General features: G+C 41.2%; 2 protein-coding genes across 8 annotated transcripts in view; both read right to left on the bottom strand.

Moving 5' to 3' along the window:
- The window catches only part of ZSCAN31 (zinc finger and SCAN domain containing 31), a 48,687-nt gene extending 35,973 nt beyond the window's left edge, over nt 1-12,714 (bottom strand). For 2 of the 5 annotated variants that reach the window (XR_004184254.1, XR_004184253.1), the window contains exons 1-4: nt 11,666-11,869; nt 5,100-5,572; nt 4,256-4,406; nt 2,910-3,728 (exon numbers count right to left, since the gene is read on the bottom strand). Coding sequence is in view for 3 of the 5 variants with exons in the window: in XM_009204665.4 (XP_009202929.1) it covers nt 3,040-3,728; nt 4,256-4,406; nt 5,100-5,480 (1,221 nt within the window). In the remaining 2 variants the exon portion in view is untranslated. Of the gene's footprint in view, nt 1-2,318; nt 3,729-4,255; nt 4,407-5,099; nt 5,573-11,665; nt 11,870-11,918; nt 12,001-12,627 lie in introns of those variants that run through there. The other 3 variants (XM_009204665.4, XM_009204661.4, XM_009204659.4) reach the window with 3 other exon arrangements.
- The window catches only part of ZSCAN12 (zinc finger and SCAN domain containing 12), a 61,024-nt gene continuing 53,412 nt past the window's right edge, over nt 12,271-19,882 (bottom strand). For all 3 annotated transcript variants that reach the window (XM_021937062.2, XM_021937061.2, XM_021937063.2), the window contains one exon: nt 12,271-12,781. The gene's annotated coding sequence lies outside the window, so the exon portion shown is untranslated. The remainder of the gene's footprint in view (nt 12,782-19,882) is intronic.

A 19,882-nucleotide genomic window follows, 5' to 3' on the forward strand; every position in this document is an offset into this window, starting at 1 on the left:
TTATAGGGGCACTGAAAATCCTTCTTGTTACTGTTAATGAGGCCAAATGCAGGAAGTAGTGGCATCAACTACTACAACACTCTGGACCAGATCAGTGAAAGAGAATCTGGAAAACAACAACAACAACAAGAAAAAACAAACAAACAAAACCCAAACATTCCCAAATTCTCCCTTCAATTTTCTCTTTACTACAGGCATGCCCATTTGGGCCCTTTTTACATCCCTATCTCTCCCCTCCTCCTCTCTTACTCATTTGGGATGTGCCTCATTCCCTAAATGTTCCTCCTTCACCCTTTTGTCTTCCATTTTGTGGCTTTTTCCTCTGTGAGCTTTACTTTGCTTTTCTGAGTAGGTGAGAGAGAAAGGGACTGTCTGAGCACTGGGGTTGGAGTCACAGAAGGACCACGCCAGGCTTCAGTGTTGAAGGTAAGTGTGGCATGTCATAGCACCATATATGAGGAAACCTCAGCTGGGACCTTGTTCCTTTGACCCAGGCAGTTCAGAGAGCCCAAGAGAGGACTGGGGGTGTGGACTGGCAGGTCTGCATGGTGCTGGTAAACATGCAACAAACAGCCCCTTTCCTTTCGCCCTGTGAGCTCATGCAAGAGGAGCAGAAGCTCTGTAGAAGTAGCTTTTTCCTAAAGTAAACATTTATGGGTCCTGTTTAGATTGCCTGGATAAACATTTAGCTCTATTTGCCTATTCCAGAGCAGAGGACGCTGCCTTGCTCTACAAACTCATCTCAACTCACTTGCCCATTGCACTTCACAGGCATCTCAGTCCTCTTAGGGTGGGACAGGCAGTAGGTCAGTGAGGGGAGCACAGGTTTAGGGACTACCTACTGATATAGAGGTTGCAAGTGGAAGGATGGAAAATAAGCTATTATTTGCTTGATGCCTCTAGCATATTAAAAGGACCATACTAATCCTCAGGGTAGTCTGGGACCTTGATACTCAAAGTGCACTCCATGAACCAGCAGCATCTGAGGCACCTAGGAGTGCATTGCTCATTTAAAAGGTAGGTTCCTGGGCCCCCTTCTGACCTTTTGAATTAGGAATCTGCATTTTAACAAGATCTCAAGTGATTTGTAGGTATTATACAATTTCATAAACGCTATTCCAGAAAATCTGAATTCAGCTAATTGCTAATGGTTCTATTGACAAATAAAATAGTAAGTAACTTTTAAAGAATCGTTTATGGTTCCTAAGCCATGAGGAAAAAAAATACACATATATATGTATTCTTTAACACTTTAAAAATAAACTTCAAAGACAAAGGTTTAGGGCAGAACAGTTTTAAGCTCAACTTTTATTTCCTCTCTTTTGAAATATTCTGATTTAGGTTTTGACTATGGAGAAAAGAGTAACGATGTCAGCAGAGGCATTTCATATCCTAATTTTAACATGATACTTAAAATTCTACCTACATTTGTTAAATGGTATTATTTCTTATGTAAATCATAATGTACATTTATTGAGAGCTACATTTTAAGTACAAGTTTGTATTTATTTAATCTTATGTACCCTATGAGGAAGGTACTGATGTCATCCTCTGTTTTACAGATGGGGAGACTATAGCATAGGAGCATTTAGATAAGTTGCCTAAAGTCCCACAGCTCACAAATGGGGAGGAAGGATTTGAACTTGGTGCCAGAGCATACGTTTAACCCTGACAATAAATGTCTGAGCATGCTGGTCTCCCTAGTAAGCAGCAAGCTGCCCAAGATATCAGACTTCTTTTCTTTATAAAACTACTTCAATGATGCTGCTTGCAATGGCACTCAAAGTTGCTGACCAACCCCCAAAAAAAGAATAATGCGGACATAAAAGGCTATGAATTAAAGAGGTACCTTGTGAAGAATAGAGATTTTAAAGTATCATCTTATTATTTGTAACAAAAATGGAAAACTTACAGTAATGACCAGCATTGAGAATTTGATATGAATCATCAACATAGTTATGTTGATATGTATATGCTACGTACTACGTTGATGATTCATATCAAACTCATTAACATGATATCAACATATATATATGGATGATTCATATCAAAAACATGAGTTAGATATGAAATGAGACACAGATTTCTATTTTTTTTTTGAGATGGAGTCTCGCTCTGTCGCCCACGCTGGAGTGCAGTGGCGCGATCTTGGTTCACTGCAAGCTCCGCCTCCCGGGTTCACGCCATTCTCCTGCCTCAGCCTCTGGAGTAGCTGGGATTACAGGCGCCCACCACCACGCCTGGCTAATTGTGTGTGTGTGTGTGTGTGTGTGTGTGTGTTTAGTACAGACGTGGTTTCACCATGTTAGCCAGGATGGTCTCGATCTCCTGACCTCGTGATCCGCCGGCCTTGGCCTCCCAAAGTGGTGGGATTACAGGCGTGAGCCACCGCCTGTAATCACCTGGCCGAGACATAGATTTCTAAACCATTAAAACTACAGGTTTTATACCATGGATAATGCTGCTTACAGAAGCTATCTATCACATTCCTAGGGGAGACCATAGCAATGATTTCCTGTGGGAATGGGGACAATTCTTATTCCCAAAAACCTTATGTTTGTTTAAAACGTCACTCTTACAGAAAAAGATGCACCTCTGAATATCCTTTGATCTCAGCCAATCTTTTTTAAAAAAGTATACATAGATACTGGTCTTTTAGAATTGTTCAATGCTCAGTATTGCTCAAAAACAGCCCCTCCATAACAATTTATTTCCAGATAAGATTTGGTCCCTTTAAAGGAAATCATTAGAAATGGACCAAAGGATAGGGAATAAGAAGGCCACCCAGCAACCCCCTACAATCACAGTCATCCACACAGGAGGCACCAACACCTGGTTTGTAGACAAGTGGTTCACTGCAATGCAAAATAAATTTTATATGAACAGAATAAGCCACTTGAAAATCTTACTTTCCAAGATGGCCCCATTTAGGGGTCTGAGGGTCCACAGAATTAGTCTAGTTCTGTTGGAACAGTACAGATTCTAAAATGCCTAATAAGGTTGCAATGATGACTGAAGGCTTTTCCAAACTCATCACACTCATGTTCTCTCTCCAGTGTGGATTTTCTGATGTTTCTTAAGAAGGGTCCGCTTACTAAAGAGTTTACTGCACTGACTGCACTGATAGGGTTTCTCACCAGTGTGGACTCGGAGATGCTGGAAAAGCCCTGCATTCTGAATGAAGGCTTTGCCACACTCACGACACTGATAGCGCTTCTCTCCAGTGTGTATCCTCTGATGCTGAACAAGGCATGAGCTGAGAAGGAAAGCCTTTCCACACACTTTGCATTCATATGGTTTTTCCCCTGTGTGGATTCTTCTGTGTCTAGTGAGGCCATTGCTGGCACTGAAGGCTTTCCCACACTCCTTACACTGATAGGGTTTCTCTCCAGTGTGGCTCCGCCGATGTTCATTCAGGCTTGACCTCCGGCTGAAGGCCTTCCCACATTCTTCACATTCATATGGCTTCTCCCCAGTGTGGATTCTCTGGTGCTCAATGAGTACTGAACTCTTAGTGAAGCTTTTCCCACATTCATTGCACCTGTGGCGTCTCTCTGCAGTGGAATGTCCCTGCTGCTTTTCTGCCCTGCTGTCTTGTTTATAAGTTTCTCTGTACTTAGAATCCAAAGATACGTCTCTTTGGAGTCTGCTATCCCGCAAATGTTCCATTTCTTTTAAGATTTCTTGCTTTGATGCCAACTCCTGGTTCTCAGGTATACTTTCACCATCTGGAATAATAAGTGGACCAAACAATGTAATCTCTTTCCTTTATGTAAGAACACAATCATAGGATGGAAATAGAAAGATCCATATCAAACAGACATGTTCTAGGAATGAAGAACTGCCAGTTAAGGAGGGGATTGGGTTAAACAGGGATGTTTAAGCTAGTAGAGTAAGGTCATCAGCACTGCTGAAATGGCTGGAGGGAGCACCCAGAGGCTCCCAGAGAGGATGCACATAAGCAGGCACTATATTATATTCATTACAAGGCAGGCACTGTTCTAAGTGTTTTACATATGTTAATTTATTAAATCTCAAATGACTCTGTGACTGACGTGCTATGATTATCTCCACTTAAAATATGCATAAACTGAAGACACCAGGAGGTTACCTGACTTGTCCATTGTCACAGAGTTATTAAATGCAGCGTTTAAATTCCAACCCAGGCAATTTAGCCCCCCGAGTCCACAGTCTTAACTATTGCCCTATATAGACCCGCTAGAGATCTCCTGAAAGGACCTGTCAAAATCCTTACCTTGTTCTCGAAATTGGTGGAGGCGAAAAGATTCATATTTGAGCTGTGTCACCATAGGCTGAAGCTGGATGTCTGTTGGTTCCTGCTTGACCTTCAGATGTTCCACCTCCTCCGAGAGCACTTCAGAATGTCCATGTTCATGGTCTAGAGCCTGAAGGCAGGTAGGCACATTTCGTTCATAAGAGGGGGATTATAGGAGTCCAAGCTAATATGAAATGAAAGATGTCACATGGAACTATATGAAACATTTTCTAGAGAGATGTCACAGTGGAAGGACCAGAGTTTAATTCCATACTCAAAAGCAAAACAGGGAAGAGTGGCTCAATTTAGTATGGTGGTTTAAAATAAATCCACCAGGTAGAATCGAACTGCCCACCCCCAGCCCCCTGAATGTGGGCTATACTTGATAGCTCAACTCTACTGAATAGAAGTGAGGCAGAAGAGATGGTAGATAACTTCTGAGTCATAAAAAGCACTGTGGCTTTTTCCTTTCTCTCTCTTTCTCTCCTTCTTCCCTCTGGAGGAAGCCAGCTGACATGTTGTGAGGGCACTCAAGCAGCCCCATGAAGAATACCAACATGGTAAAGAACTAAGACCTCCTGCCAATAGCCGGTGAGTAGCTGAGGCCCCCTACCAACCACTGTACCAGTGAACCATCTCGGAAGTGGATCCACCTACCTGAATCTTGTCTTCAGATGACTGTAGTCTTGGCCATTAAGGTTTAGGGGTAATTTGTTACACAACAGAGAACTAACACATATAGCTATAGCCAACCAACCTGTGTCACCAAACCCCACCTTTCATTTAGTATTTAATGTCTAGAAGTCCATCTTTGTCCTCTCACCTGGTTCCCTGGCTCACTAAGCTCTTGTTCCAGATCTTCGACTACAGCCACAGCCTCCTCCCCACTCTCTGGATGGTGCTCCCGCACCCAGGCCTGGAGCTCCTCAGGCAGGATAGTCAGGAACTGCTCCAGCACCAGCAGCTCCAAGATTTGCTCTTTGGTGTGGATTTCTGGCCTTAGCCACTGACAACAAAGTTCTCGGAGCCGGCTCAGAGCTTCTCGGGGACCAGGAGTCTCTTGGTAACAAAACTGCCTAAAAAGTTGTCGGGAGGCTTCTTGGCCAGAAAAGTTGTTCACTTGAAGGTGGGCTTCTTGATCCCAGGTAGGGTCTTCCTCCACTTTCACAATCTTAAGATCGTATTGTTCCTCTGTTGAAGCCATTCCTGGGGTTAATTTAGAAGGCTTACTCTGGCTTTAGGTGAAAGGATAACTGTGATTTAAAATTTTCTGATTTAATCTTCCTTAGAAGACACCTGATGATAGAGCATTATATATTAATGGAAATAAATCATAAAGTAGTGGGGAAAAAAGCAAAGTATGGAAATATGAATGGTATTCTATCATTTATGTTAATACAATGTATATATGGTTACTGACTTACATATGTTTAGCAACTGGGAAAAGGTTATTCCAGAGTACGTTAATGGCCTCAAGTCTTCCCCCTTCCCTGTAGCCATGTATTAATATTTTGCAGTGCCCTTCCATTGTGACACTGAATTCAACAATATGACTTGATTTTGCCAATGATATTAGCAAATGTGATGCATGCAGAGGTTTGAACAGTACTTGTGTAACTGGGTTTGCTTACTCTTGCCCTCTGAAATTGCCAGAAGAAGGATATTTTTTCAGATGATAAGAGACATGTAGGACAGAGCCAGATCACCCCAGTGGAGTAGATGAGACCATCCTAGATTAGTTGACAGCCAGCTAACTGCCAGACATGTGAGCAGGCCTAGCCTGAGGTCTGCAGAGCTGCTGAATGCAGATGTATAAATAGGGCCTGCCCACCCTAGGTAAGCTATGCCCCATATACTCACATGCTATACATAAGTTTATCACTATATGCCACTCATGTTTTGTGGCTATTTATTATACCACATTATTATGGCAACAGATAACTGATATAGAAGGGTGAACCTCTGGGAAGGAAAATTAGGTAACTGTGGAATAAAAAAGCAAGAGATATTTACTTTTTGAGCACAGACATGATGCTAAAAGGAAATGCTCATTGCAGCATTTCATATTTCAGATTTTCAGATTAGGGATCTGTTAAGTTTAATGCAAATATTCCAAAATCCAGAAAAATCTGAAATCCAAAATACTCTGATCCCAGGGGTTTTGGATAAGGGATACTCAGTCTGTAAAAGTGATTTAAAGGCCTGGGCAATATGTTTATATGGTAGATCTAGGAGGAGAACAGGATATATAAAACTAGCTATAATATCAGATGATTAATGCTGTAATAGAGGCCTCGCCAGAATATTCAGGGAGTAAAGAATAGAAAAAATAATTTCTGACTGGGTATGGAACATTGAAAGAATATGACTTAGGGGCAAGTACATTTGAATTAGGCTAAAATCATGAACAGGAATTTATCAGGCAGAGAAAGGAAGGGATCCGCCATCATAAATCAAGCAAACAACATGAGGAAAGGTATTTAAGGGCACACACAACGGCGATAAGGACAGGCAAAGCTGAACTATAGAATATGGGTTGTGGGTAAAAATGTGAGAGATGAGGTTAAAAAGATGCATTATAGGGGACAGAAAATGGCCTTCAACTCTAGGCTGAGACGTTAGACTTTACTATATGGAACACTGAGAGGCAAGGCTTTTATTTCATTGTCATGGTGTTAGATCTGTATTTTAAAAAAATATTGAGTAAGATTCAGGATGGAAATGGTAAGAATATGTTGCAGCGTTGTGGCCTTTTAAGTTGGGAAGTTTAATGGTAGTTACACTGATACAATGTTGACTTTAGTGGTGTAATTTAAGTTTTATCTGACTTTTGCCCAATGCTAATGGAATCATTAAGGTCTGAGAGCACTTGGAAGTTTTTCAGTTACACTTTATTGGGTGAAAATGCATTTATTCCATTCATTCATATATCATGTGTCTGTTAGGTGTCTGGAATAGTGTTGAGGTGCTTAGTTCAAAATGGTGAAAGGAAAGGTCCCTACCCTTATGGTATTTACCGTGGGAAAGACAGACCTTAATAAAATATTCACATAAAATTATGTTACAGAATTGAGAATTTGAAGAGTTACAAAGACCATGGCATTTATTCTTTGTCAATGTCCAAGGCGATATGTATATCTTTTTACTCCTTACTGTATTATCTGGTAATTTGGTTTGTTGAGTCTTCAGTTCAGGAAGACTGAAAGTCTGACAGTTTCTAATTATGAATTTGTATTGGATTCCATTATTATTAAACATGTAGCTTCTCATGGCCTTAGGTTTATAGTCAAAAATTGTTCTGCAAATATGGGTTCTGCACTTTAATGCTATTGAGAAACCATGGAGATACAGCTGGCTCTTTTTATTTTGTTTTTTTGTTTTCTGGATCACTACAGGCAATCTCTCACATACCCAAAGCCACAGGTGGAGTATTCCTCCATCAGTTGTATTCTTCTCCCCACAATTGGTGCTTAGGATTTACCTCCTGGTCTTATGCCACCATGAACTGTCTTTATCCTTAATGCATAGCACAGTGCCTGGCCCACTGTCAGTGCTCCAGAAATGTTTTCCAGGCAAATAAATATATTCTCCCCTCCTATATCCCCTTTCACTTCATCAAGCCATGGTAAGGACAGGGAAGGGAACACAGAAGAGAAAATACACTCTTTATTCTTGTCCCCCAAACCACCCCTGTTCCCAGGATGTATATGCATTACCCTATGTTCCCCAGTCCTCCCATCTCTTCCTATCTCCTCTCCCAAATGGCTACAGATTACAGACACTTCTTATTTTTAAAATGCCTAGAGGACTTACAAGTCTGGACTTGTCACAAAATTATGAATGCATCTTCAATGTTTTGTTTACCTGATTTATTTGATTAAATGCAAATTTGGTGTCATCTGATATCCTAGCAGGGAACAAATACTTGATAGACATCTGACAAATTAAATGGAATAAGCTATTTAAAATCATCTTTAGTGAAGCACTGCAGTACAGTGAATAATGTTCATATCCTGTGACCTCTCTAAGCAGTAATGATCATAGTACTCCTCTTATAAGTGTTGTGATTATACAAGGTAATGCATATAAAAAGCTTAGCACAGCACCTGGCCCATAGCAATTATTACATAAATATCAATGAGCAGGTATTATTAGTAAAGTAGTATTAGTAAATTGAATATATTCATAGAGGAAATAAACCCAATAAAATAAAATATTGACGTCATGTGTTAATACTCAGTGGACAGTTGAAAATACTAGAAGAAATATTCCAGAAAATCCAGGACAGACAGTGACCAGTGGTGACCTCCCATTTGTGTACTGAAGCCCATCTCTAGATCCCACCAAGGGTATCCCCCTGAATATCCCAACAACAGCTCAAAAGCAACATTAAAAATCGGATTCATTTTTCCAGGGTGATATGAAACAGGCCAATTTATGACTAATTACCAATTGACTCCAAACATTTGGCATTGGAAGATGATATATAAAAGGGGATAAAGAAAAAGATATGGCCAGCTACAAATACAAGACAAAAATCTCAGTGGACCAGAAACAGAAACACAGAGTAGTTAGTGGAGTTGATGCTGTGGGCTAACTGACTTGACTGCAGAAACAGTCAAAGACATCCTAGAATTCAACTCCTGCAGGATTAAATGTGGTATGTCTCAGCTTGTAGGGAACCAGGCTCACTGTTTCATGCCAGGGCATGAAAGGGGGATAAAAAAATAAAAAGCAGTTGACTGCTGACTCAACTTATGACTTTATCAGCAACTAAGGCTCAGGAGGCGAGGGACAAGGAGAGACTCATTACTAGTAACTGATCCATTTACTTGCTCATTTAGTCAATAAATGTTCATTGAGCACCCATAACATACCAGGTACTTGGCTGGGCACTAGGGCTACAATGGTGAAAAAGATGGGACCAGGCCCTGTTTTGCTGAAGTATATATTTTAACAGGGAAGACAAACTGAAAATAAAAGCAACAACAAAAATAAGTAAGGAGGCAAATAAAATAATTATGAGTTGTGATGATTACTTTGAGGAAAATAAACGAGGCACTGAGTTACCAAATACATGTAGCCTATTTAGATGAGGTGGTGGGAGGTGAGGTAACATTTCAGCTGAGCCCTTAAGTGCAAAAGAAGTGAGCCATACAGAGTAGGGATGAGGGAGGGGAAGAGCACTCTGGACTATCCAAAGGCCCTGAGGAAGTGCATGCTGCCATCAAAGACAGGAGAGGAGGCTGGAGTGTCTACAGTCATGTGGGAGAAGAGTGGCAAAATATTAGGCTGGCAAGACAAGCAGGAGTCAGATCATGTAGGGCATAGGAGTTAGGATTTTATAAATGCAATAGAGAAACCACTGAAGGCTTTAAGAAAGGAAGTGACAAGGCTGAATTATGTACTGAGAAGCTCTGCTACTGGATGGAGAATGAGCTGAGGGAATGAGGGTAGAGGCAAGAGTGGAAGAAGAAAGCAAGAGTAGAAGCAGAAGAGGCAAGAGTTGAAAAAAGGGTAAAGTGGAGGGGGTGAAGGCTATTGCACTGAATCTGGAAAGACTTCCACTTAGTTTAGATGTTACTGTACACATGAAAGGAGAAACAGCTTAACCTTTGTAAAAGCAGTTCAGTCACTGGACAATCAATTTATGGAGCTGTGCTAAGAGCTGGGAATACACAGGTGTTTATAGCTCATGAGGATATAATTACAATACAATACAATAAAAGCCATAATTTGAAAAATGTATACAAGGTATACTCCTGGAGGAAGTGGGAGAGCTCATCCTAAATACAAGATTAAGTTTCTATGCATTGCCTGTAATCCACAAAGGAATTCATTAATCCGTAAGTGTCTATGAGGTGTCAGACAGCAAAGAGTGAAACAGTGCAGAGTTTGATGTGTCCCCATTGTCCTTCACTGAAATAAAAACATGGCAGAAAGAGCATAAAAGAGAATGTTTTCATTTGTGAGAACATTATCTCACATCAGCATAATTAGCAACAGCAACAAAGAGATCATGTAAATCACAAATCATCTGTGTTGTAAAATACATCCCAAAGGATAACCAAGTACGATGACAAGAAAACAGAGGAAGAACTTAGATACCATGAGGAAACAGTCAAATCAAAAATTGGGGATGCACTACAGGAAGACTGGAAGAGCCTCCTTTTCAACAAGGCAATGGGATGGGAGGAAGGGAGGCAATGGGATGGGAGGAAGGGAGGCAAAGGGTAAAATTGCCCTAGATTAAGACTTAACTACATGCAGTGAGTGGTCTATGATTGGATGCTAGTTGGTACAAACAGGTGTAAAAGACATCTGTGGAACAACAGGGGGTGGAGGGATTTAAACATGAACTAGGTGTTAGGTGAAGCGCCTACACTTAGTTGGGTGTGCTAATAATATTGTGGCTATGTAGGGAAATGTCCCTAATTTTTAGAGATGCATTAGAAACTAGAGGTGACAAGTTATGAGGTTTGTGGTTTTACAATATTTAAAGAAAACATTATATGCGACAAACATTGCATAATGTTGACTTATTAAATAAAAGTTACGTGTATATAGGAAATAAGGCTTTTGAATAAGGCTTTTGACAGGGAGCGAAGTCCACCCCTTCTCTACCTCTCGACCTCGGTTTCGCTGCTAAAGCTCCGCCCTCTCTAGGGGTCTCTCCCACCACCCTGTGAAAGGAGCTACCTAGCTTGCCTTAAGTAGATAGCAAGGGAAGGGTCCCTGGAGAGCCCGCCCCCGTCCATGGGTCAGTGTCTCATCTCCACATAGCATAAAACGCAGCCTGGGAAAAAATTCACGTTGCCGACACCGATAAGGGAACTAGCACAGGGTGTTGTGCCTATAGATATGCCCACGGCTGCACAGATAGAAAAACCTCGGGCCGTTTGGATAAAAACTTGCACAGAACCTCCAGCTCACTCAGATAAGGGAACAAGGCCTGGCACATAATGCCTTTGTCCTTTGTATAGTCAGCAGGTTCCCAGGAAAAGTTTCTTCTCCTTTGTGGGTATGGGCACGGTGGGCTCTGGTAGGTTCCGGCGGGAGCTCTACTTTCCTTCATTAGCACGATAAGCCCAGCGTCTATGAATCATCGCCTCAGCCCCTGATTGGTCCGGGCCAAGCTTTCACTTCAGATTCTGATAGGTCCTGGGCCAAGCTAAGCCGCATCTATGAATCATCATTTCAGCTCCTGATTGGTCCTGGGCCAAGCTCAGTCAAGCGTTCGCCAAGACAGCCCGCAGACTAAGCGCATTCTCCTTTCCAGTCCACAAAAACGTCAGAACGGGCCCCATAGTGGGTACTCAGGTCGGGAGCCTATCTCTGCTGGCAGAGAGCTTTTTCTTTTCGCTTATTAAACTTTCGCTCTAACCTCACCTTTTGTGTCTGCGCTCCTTAATCGTCTTGGAGGCAGGACAAAGAGCTCCAGGCGTTATCTCAGACAAGGAAAGGCTGTTTAACCTTCAGGATCAGGGGCGGGACCTCCACCTACTCCACCGGGACTTCAGGCCAGTGAATGTGTAGGGGCGTGGGTCACGCCTGCGCAGACGTTCCCTCCCCGCCTACTTCGAGACACAGACCTGAAATGTTCCGGGAGCCTGGCGGGTCGCGACCAGGGACCAAGACTCACCTTCGGGGCACCGGGAAGCTACGGAACAGGTGGCGGGGCTGCAGCACCCCAATGACCGATCAACCGCAAAGGCCGGAAATGCGTCAGCCGTTCTGAGCCCACTGGCTGAAACCAGGCAACTCTTTCCTTTCTAGGAATTCCAGAGGTGGCTGCATCTTGGTGACTCCCTTATTGCAAAACCCGGGGCCAAAAATCCCAGCCTCACTGGTTACGAGGCGGAGAAATGCGGCGAGGGATTTCTATGGGGAGCGGCCCCCAGCATTTAGGAGCTAGATGGTCATCGAGACGCAAAACATTAGAGCTGGAAGGTGGTAGGAAGATATAAAGGAAGAGAGCGAGTAACAGGAGGCAATTCCACGGCCAAACAGGTTTATTCACAGGAATAAGCCTGCGAAGAGTTCCAGTCAGGAATCTGGCTGATACTCTGATCGCTTACAAGCTGAGGCTTTTATAATAAAGTTCCTATTGGGGAGGGGTTGGGGAAGTGCTGGCCAGTTGGAACTGTTTGCAGACTTTCCAACTGGGGACAGATGTGGTTAGGGTCATTGGGCTCTGTTGCGGTTAGGGCTGTTATGCTCTGTTGAAGCTGAGGGCAGGGTTAGCATTTGCTTTGTTTCTTGAGAACACAGTCATCAAGGTTGTAAAATGGCATCACTATTGTTAGTCCTCACAGAAGAGACTTCATACTTTTTCTGTCTCTAATACTTACCTATGCTTCTCCTAGTCTGTCCACTTCCTCTGGTCTCTTTGACATCACAAAGGGGAGATGGTAATGGTGGGGACGAGAATACAGAGTTGTTTTTGTTGTGGTCTTGTTATTTTGTTTTTTACTCTCAAACCTCTGTCTTCTGGAATCCCAAAGTCTAGAAGAAGAGCGTGTAAACAAGTAACTACGTAAAACTGATGCATGTGAAATGAAGTAAAATAAAATCAGTGCTTGTAAATCGATGAGGATAGTCTCTGGAACATATAAAATGCTAAGTACGTATGTAGGAAATAAATGTATGCATTAGTTTGAATTCGTGGCATGGAAGAGAGAGGAAGACTAATGGGGCAAAACAAGAAGCAGCAGGAATCTGCCAGTGTGCACTGGAAAAGGAGCAAAGGAAATAAATTTCTAGGAGAGGGAATCAAATGTACAAAAGCAGAACTGGGGTGAGATCCTTTGGTACATCCACAGAACTGGGCTGATCAGCATGACTGGAGAGTGGAATATGTGGCAGGGGCACCAGCTCTTACTTTTTTTGGATCCCTAACCAAGGAATTTGAGCAATCTGATCAAATTTACATCTAGAAATGTTACATTGGCAGCCATGTGGGGATGGACTGTAAGGAAATGAGTCTACAAGCAGGGAGACTAGCTAGGAGACTACTATAAGAATCCAGGGTAGAGAGAGTGAGGGCCTGAATCAAGGCAGTAGCAATAGAAATCGAGAAGACAGATAATACATGTTAAGAGGTTGAATTGATTTTTTACAATTCATTCATTCCATATATAGGAAATCCATATATAGATTTCCATTGAATGCTATCTTTGTGCCAAGGGCTTGCTGGATATAATAATGAAGGACACAAGGTCCTCATCCTCATGGGGTTTATAATGTAATGAGGAATACAGACAGAGGGAGATCCAGTTTATACAATTCAAGAGACCCTACTTGAGAAAAAGAATTCAAAATTACAAGTACAAACATAGGTATGAAAATGGAGATTTAGGTCAGGTGTAATAGCTCACACCTGTAATCCCAACACTTTGGGAGGCCAAGATAGGAGGATCTCTTGAGTCCAGGAGTTCAAGACAAGCCTGGGTGACATAGTAAGACTCTGTCTCTACAAATAATAAAAAATATTAGCCAGGCACAGTGACTCATGCTATTAGTCTCAGCTACTGGGGAGGCTGGGCAGGGAGAATCAGCAGTTGTAGTAGCCATGATCATGCCACTCCACTCTAACTTGAGTGACAGACTGAGACACAGTCTCCAAAATTAAAAATATATATATAAATAAAAAAAAAAGAAAGAAGGAAAAAGAAAAAAAAAATGGAGATTTAGCATGGAAAATGGGCCAGGCATGGTGGTTCACGCCTGTAATCCTAGCACATTGGGAGACTGAGGCAGGCAGATTGCATTAGCTCAGGAGTTCAAGACGAGCCTGGGCAATATGGTGAAACCCCATCTCTACCAAAAATACAAAAATTAGCCAGGCATGGTGGCACATGCCTGTGGGTCTGAGGTGGGAGGATTGTTTGAGCCTGGGAGGTGGAGGTTGCAGTGAGCTGAGATTGTGCCACTGCACTCCAGCATGGGTGACAGAGTGACACCCCATCTCAAAAAATAATACTAATAAATAATAAAAATAGAATGGAAAATACATTCTTTATATCACATTACAATTTTTTTTTTGAGATGGGGTCTCATTCTGTCAACCAAGCTGGGGTGCAGTGGTGTGAGCATAGCTCACTGCAGCCTCAAACTCCTGGGCTCAAGCAATCCTCTTGCTTCTGCCTCCTAAAGTGCTGGGATTAAAGGTGTGAGCTGCTGTCACCACACTCGGCCATACTACAGATTTTAAAGTCTCCCAACCATCACAAACAAAAATCAGAAAAATAACAAAATATTTTTATTATTTAACTGCCTGACACCTATAGTAACTCTCCCCTAATTTGTTGGCTTTATGTTCTTGGACTGCTTCTTCATACGTTAATTTCATAATTTAAATTTTTCTAGAAAGAATAAAAAGTTAATGTAGCCTTTCCTCTAGCATAGTTGATCAAAAGCTTTTTAAAATTGTTGACATTTGAGTAAACTTCTATCAAGTTTCTTTCAATTATGACCTACAAGATTTCAGGACATTAAAATTTTTTTATGTGGGGACTAATCTGAGAATCTCTGTGTTGATGACACATTAACTAGTTGGTCTTAGATGTCCTCATTGCCAATGGCATATTATGTTGTTTTTGTCAATATCGGTTTTTTGTGTCAAATGTGCAAGAAATTTAAATCTCTTTTCAATGTGTTCAGTGATTCACTTTTCTTCACTAGAGAATTAATCCAAGAGCCTATTTTTTACCATATTCAAAGTTTAGCTTTTTTTCTTAATGAGTTGCTGATTTCATATAATTTGACATTGTTTCTTTTGTTATAATTTGCTTCCTGATGTCAGAATAATTTCCATTGATTTTATTATCTTTCTTTTGTTTCTCATTCCATGAACTTTTTTGGCAGGGGGTGGGGAAGGAGTCTTGCTCTATTTCCCAGGATGGAGTGCAGTGTCTCGATCTCAGCTCATTGCAACCTCTGCCTCCCGGGTTCAAGCGATTCTCATACCTTGAGTATCTGGGATTACAGGCATGTGCCACCACGCCCAGTTAATTTTGTATTTTTAGTAGAGACAGGGTTTTGCCATGTTGGCCAGGCTGGTCTCAAACTCCTGACCTCAGGTGATCTGCCCACCTTGGCCTTCCAATGTGCTGGGATTACAGGCATGAGCCACCATGCCCAGCCTCCATTAATTTTTAAATTTAAATTTGCTCTCAGTTCTTTAATAAATTATTTCATTTTGTAATTTAGCATTTATTGCTTAAATCATGCCAAAATATCTTTTCAAATTGTAGTTAAAATGATTTATTTCTAAGATAGTGTCCCCTTACCAGATGCTAAAATTCTCTGTTGTTATTTCAGTGCCACTCAACAAGAGAAAAATAAGAGATGGGGAGTCAGAAATGGAAACAAACAAACAGTGGTTTAAACACCTGTTGCTAAAATATCCATTTTTTCCCGTCAAATTTTGCAAGTTTATGAACCATGTAAACACATTGCTAGGTATCATTCCAGGCCAGGGCATTTGAAGAAACATGCAAATGTAGAGTCACTTATGCTTTATAGACTTAAAAATAAACCCATTTCTGAATAAGTAAGTGCTGCAGTGGAAATAGACAGGAATCTGATGACTGTTACAGTAATTACAGTACCCATCTTTAATTTATCACAGCCTAATTGGAAATAATATTGTATCACTTCACATTTTAGTCTTAGTTGCATATTTAACACTTTCCATTTCACATATAGGCAGAAACTTACAACACTATTATTCCTTTGCTCTTGCCCATTGATATGGTTTCGCTGTGTCCCTACCCAAATGTCATCTTGAATTGTAGTTCCCATAATCCCTACATGTGGTGGGAGGGGCCCAGTGGGAGGTAATTGAATCATGGGGTGGTTTTCTCCGTGCTATTCTCATGATACTAAGGTCTCATGAGATCTGAGGTTTTATAAGGGGTTTTCCCCTTCACTCTGTTCTCTTCTCTCTCCTGCCACCATGTGAAGAAGATGTTGCTTCTCCTTCTGCCATGATTGTAAGTTTCCTGAGGTCTCCCCAGCCATGCAGAATTGTGAGTCAGTTAAACCTCCTTTCTTTATAAATTACCTGGTCTTGGGTATTTCTTCATAGCAGCATGATAACAGACTAATACACCCATCTTTTGTAGTACTATTCTTATATATTTTACTTCTCTGTATGTTGTAACTGCCAGCTTAAAATGATACTATTTTTGCTTTAAATGATCCCTTGTTTTTTAAAGAAATTAACTAAAAAGCAAGGCTTTTATATTCACATACATATTCACCATTCTGATGCTCTTCATTCCTTCTTGTAGATCTGAGTTTCCAGCCTCACCTCCCTTCGGTCTGAAGATTTTTTGTTTTTCTTTAGGGTTTGGTTTTGGTTTGGTTTGGTTGGTTGGTTTTCCATGCAGGTGCAAGTCTGCTGGAGAAGTATTTTTCAGTTTTCATTTAATAGAAAATGTCTTTATTTCACTCTTATTTTTGAAGGACATTTCCACTGGATTTAAAATTCTGGGTTAGGAGTGACATCAGAAAGATGGCAGAATTGGAAGTACTAGCCCTGTTCCCCTACAGAAATGCTGATTAACAATTATATATGGATCAACATATCCTTATGAGAATCCTAGAATCAAGTTAAAAAGTTGCAGTACCCCAGGTGAGCTAAAAGCCAAAACTGCTACATTGAAATGGGTAAGAAGTACAATTTCACTTTACACAATGTCTTAGTCCAGTCAGGCTGCTATAACAAAATACCTTAAACTGAGTAATTTATAAACAACAGAAATTCATTGCTCACCGTTCCGAAGGCTGAGAAGTCCAAGGTCAAGGCAATAGCAGATTTGGCATAGAGTGAAAACTTTTCTCTACTTTATAGATATGGTGCGTTCTATGTGTCCTGTTTTGGTAGATGGGGCAAATAGGCTCCCTCTAGCCTTTTCTTATAAGGGCACTAACCCCATTCATGAGGGCAGAACTCTCATTACCTAATCACTCCCAAGTCCTCACCTTTTAATGCCATCACCTTGGGGGCTAGGTTTAAATGTAAGAATTTTGGGGGAACACAAACTTCAGACCATAGGGGTCATGTCAGCCCTTCCCCCAAGTGGGCACAGCTCAGAGCTAGGTGACAATGTCCTGGCTTATGAATTCTTTCTTGGGAGAAAGAAAAAATTGGAGCATGCATCCTCTGTTCTGGCTCTTTGGAGGGTGGCCCAAGGGACTGGTTTCTATCTTACCTCATTCGGAGAGCTGAGGGAACTATCATAGTTTGGATGCCTGGGAGCCACTAAAAACAAAGAAGAGTTGGGGTAGCTTATGAGCTGCATAAATAACCCTGAGAAATAGCATGGGCAAAAGAATGATCAGGGCCTTGCATTGTTGGCATATACTGTAAGATGTGTCGGAACACAAAAGGCCCTAGAAAGAATGTTCTACTAATATTTTTTTTAGAATTTAAGTAGAAAATGTATTTATAATGACTTTGAAATGGTAGAGCTGTTTTTGAGGACCACAGATGCGTTGGAAGAAAGCAATGGAATTGGGTGATTATGAATGTAAGGCGAAGTGAAAAATTCAGAGACATTCCTGGTACCATATAAAGAGTCTCCTTCAGCCACAGGGCAGCAAAGGCTGAGGATCAGGCCTGGGGCTCAGCTGAATGTGTAGCAGAGCTTGAGAAAAGATGTCACATCCAGCAGGCTTGCTACGCTAATGCCAGAGAGCTAATTGGAAAGAAACGGAACTCTACAATTGAGGATACGGGTATCTAGGCCAAAGCACTAAAAAGTCTTGACTCCTCAGATTCTCCTGAACCCTATGGACCTTCAAAAGTATCCCATTCCTCCCTAGTGTTCTCTACTTGCTTGAAGATGTGTGCCCGCTCAGGACACACCTCACCACCACAACTGGACACTACGTTAGTTCCTAGGGTTACATCACAGCAAAATCTGGCTAGATAAGTACTGGGTCTGCAAAGGGAGTAAAAACACTATCTACCAAAGTTGCTGTAGGACCTAGCCAACACGTAGTGTCAGAACCTAGGATCATACATATAGAATTGGATCCTAAGAGAGCTGGGTCAACAGGAATCTGATATATAAACTTGGATAAGAATGTATCAAGATAGAGACACTCTACTATGATTTAATATTCTGGCAAGGGCCCTGGGAGATGTTATATACAGATGAATATTATTTGATCCATAGTACTTTTTTAAAAAATCAAGGGTAAGGGATAAGGCTGAGGGCAACTATCATAATAAAAAGTCTCAAGTCCTTCTGCAGTTTTTGGACTAGAGCTAATTCTCAGAACTGGCTGTGTCCCCAAGAGGACAGACCATGTAGCACTAAACCAAACAGCATATGGAACATTTCCCCAAGTCTTCTACAGAAAGACTGCAGTCCAGGACATTTATTTAGTTAGATATATATTGGAGAAAGGAGGAATATCCAAAGCTTTTTAGGATGAACCTTTTATACAAAGTGTGAGTTGACATTGATACCTAGGTACCCAAAGTGTCATTGTGGCCTCCTGGTAGGATGTGGGCATATAGGGGCCAGATAAGAAATGAAGTTCTGGCCCAGATAAGGCTCATATTGGGTCAACAGACACTCTCTGCCTGCATTGGTCATTTCTCTCATTTCTGAATATAAAACAATATATATTACTCTCATTTCTGAATATAAAAATATGAACATACTTTAGAGTTGGAGTAACCCCACATTGATCATTTGGGCTAGGGTTTATTATAGAATTATTGTACTGGAAAAAGCCAAGTGGTTTTTTTCTGAAACTGCTACCCATTCCCCAACCAAGAGTACTCAGAAAAAAATTTTGCATCTCAGTGGCAGTGGAAAGGTTAATATCAATCTTAAAGATGAAAAGAATGCAAAGGTGGTAGACATGATTATCCCCCACCTTTATCTCACCAGCTCTCTACAAAGCCAGGCAGACTCTGAAGAATGACAGTTAACTACTGCAGACTCAACCAAGTAGTAGCCCCAGTTGCAGCTACAATGCTATATGCAGTATATTTTCTATAACAGATTAATATGACTTCAGGTACATAATGTGTAGTCATTGATTTGGTAAATGCATTCTTTTCCATCCCTCTTAGAAAGGAGGAACAAAAGCATGAAAAGATACACAAAGGTTTCTATTTCTGGTTGTTTCCCAGGGGCTATGTTATCTCTCCTGCCCCCTATCATATTATAGTCAGAAGAGATGTGGACTAAAGGTACAATTCTAAGGGTGTTATATTGGTTCACTCTACTGATAATGTATTATTCAGACCACATGAGCAAAATGTGATATGTTGGAGGCCTTGTTAGGATACATTTTCTACAGAAGCAGGGAAATATATTCAATTAAGATGTAAATGGAAAGGTAGGGCTGCCACAAAGGTTTTTTGGCCTCTTTTTTCTAAGACATCAGCGACAAAAGGAGTCACTACCCTGGCAGAAGTTAATGGTTCCAATATATCTTCAATGATATATTCTTCAATGAAGAATTATTCTTCAATAATATTCTTCAATGAAGAATTATTATAATTCTATCAGATCCACCAAGATACCAGATTGGATGGGTCCAGCAACAGTGCCTCACAAGATGTGTGTGGTATGT

The sequence above is a fragment of the Papio anubis genome, chromosome 6 (assembly GCF_008728515.1).
Source record: "Papio anubis isolate 15944 chromosome 6, Panubis1.0, whole genome shotgun sequence".
Classification (NCBI taxonomy): domain Eukaryota; kingdom Metazoa; phylum Chordata; class Mammalia; order Primates; family Cercopithecidae; genus Papio; species Papio anubis.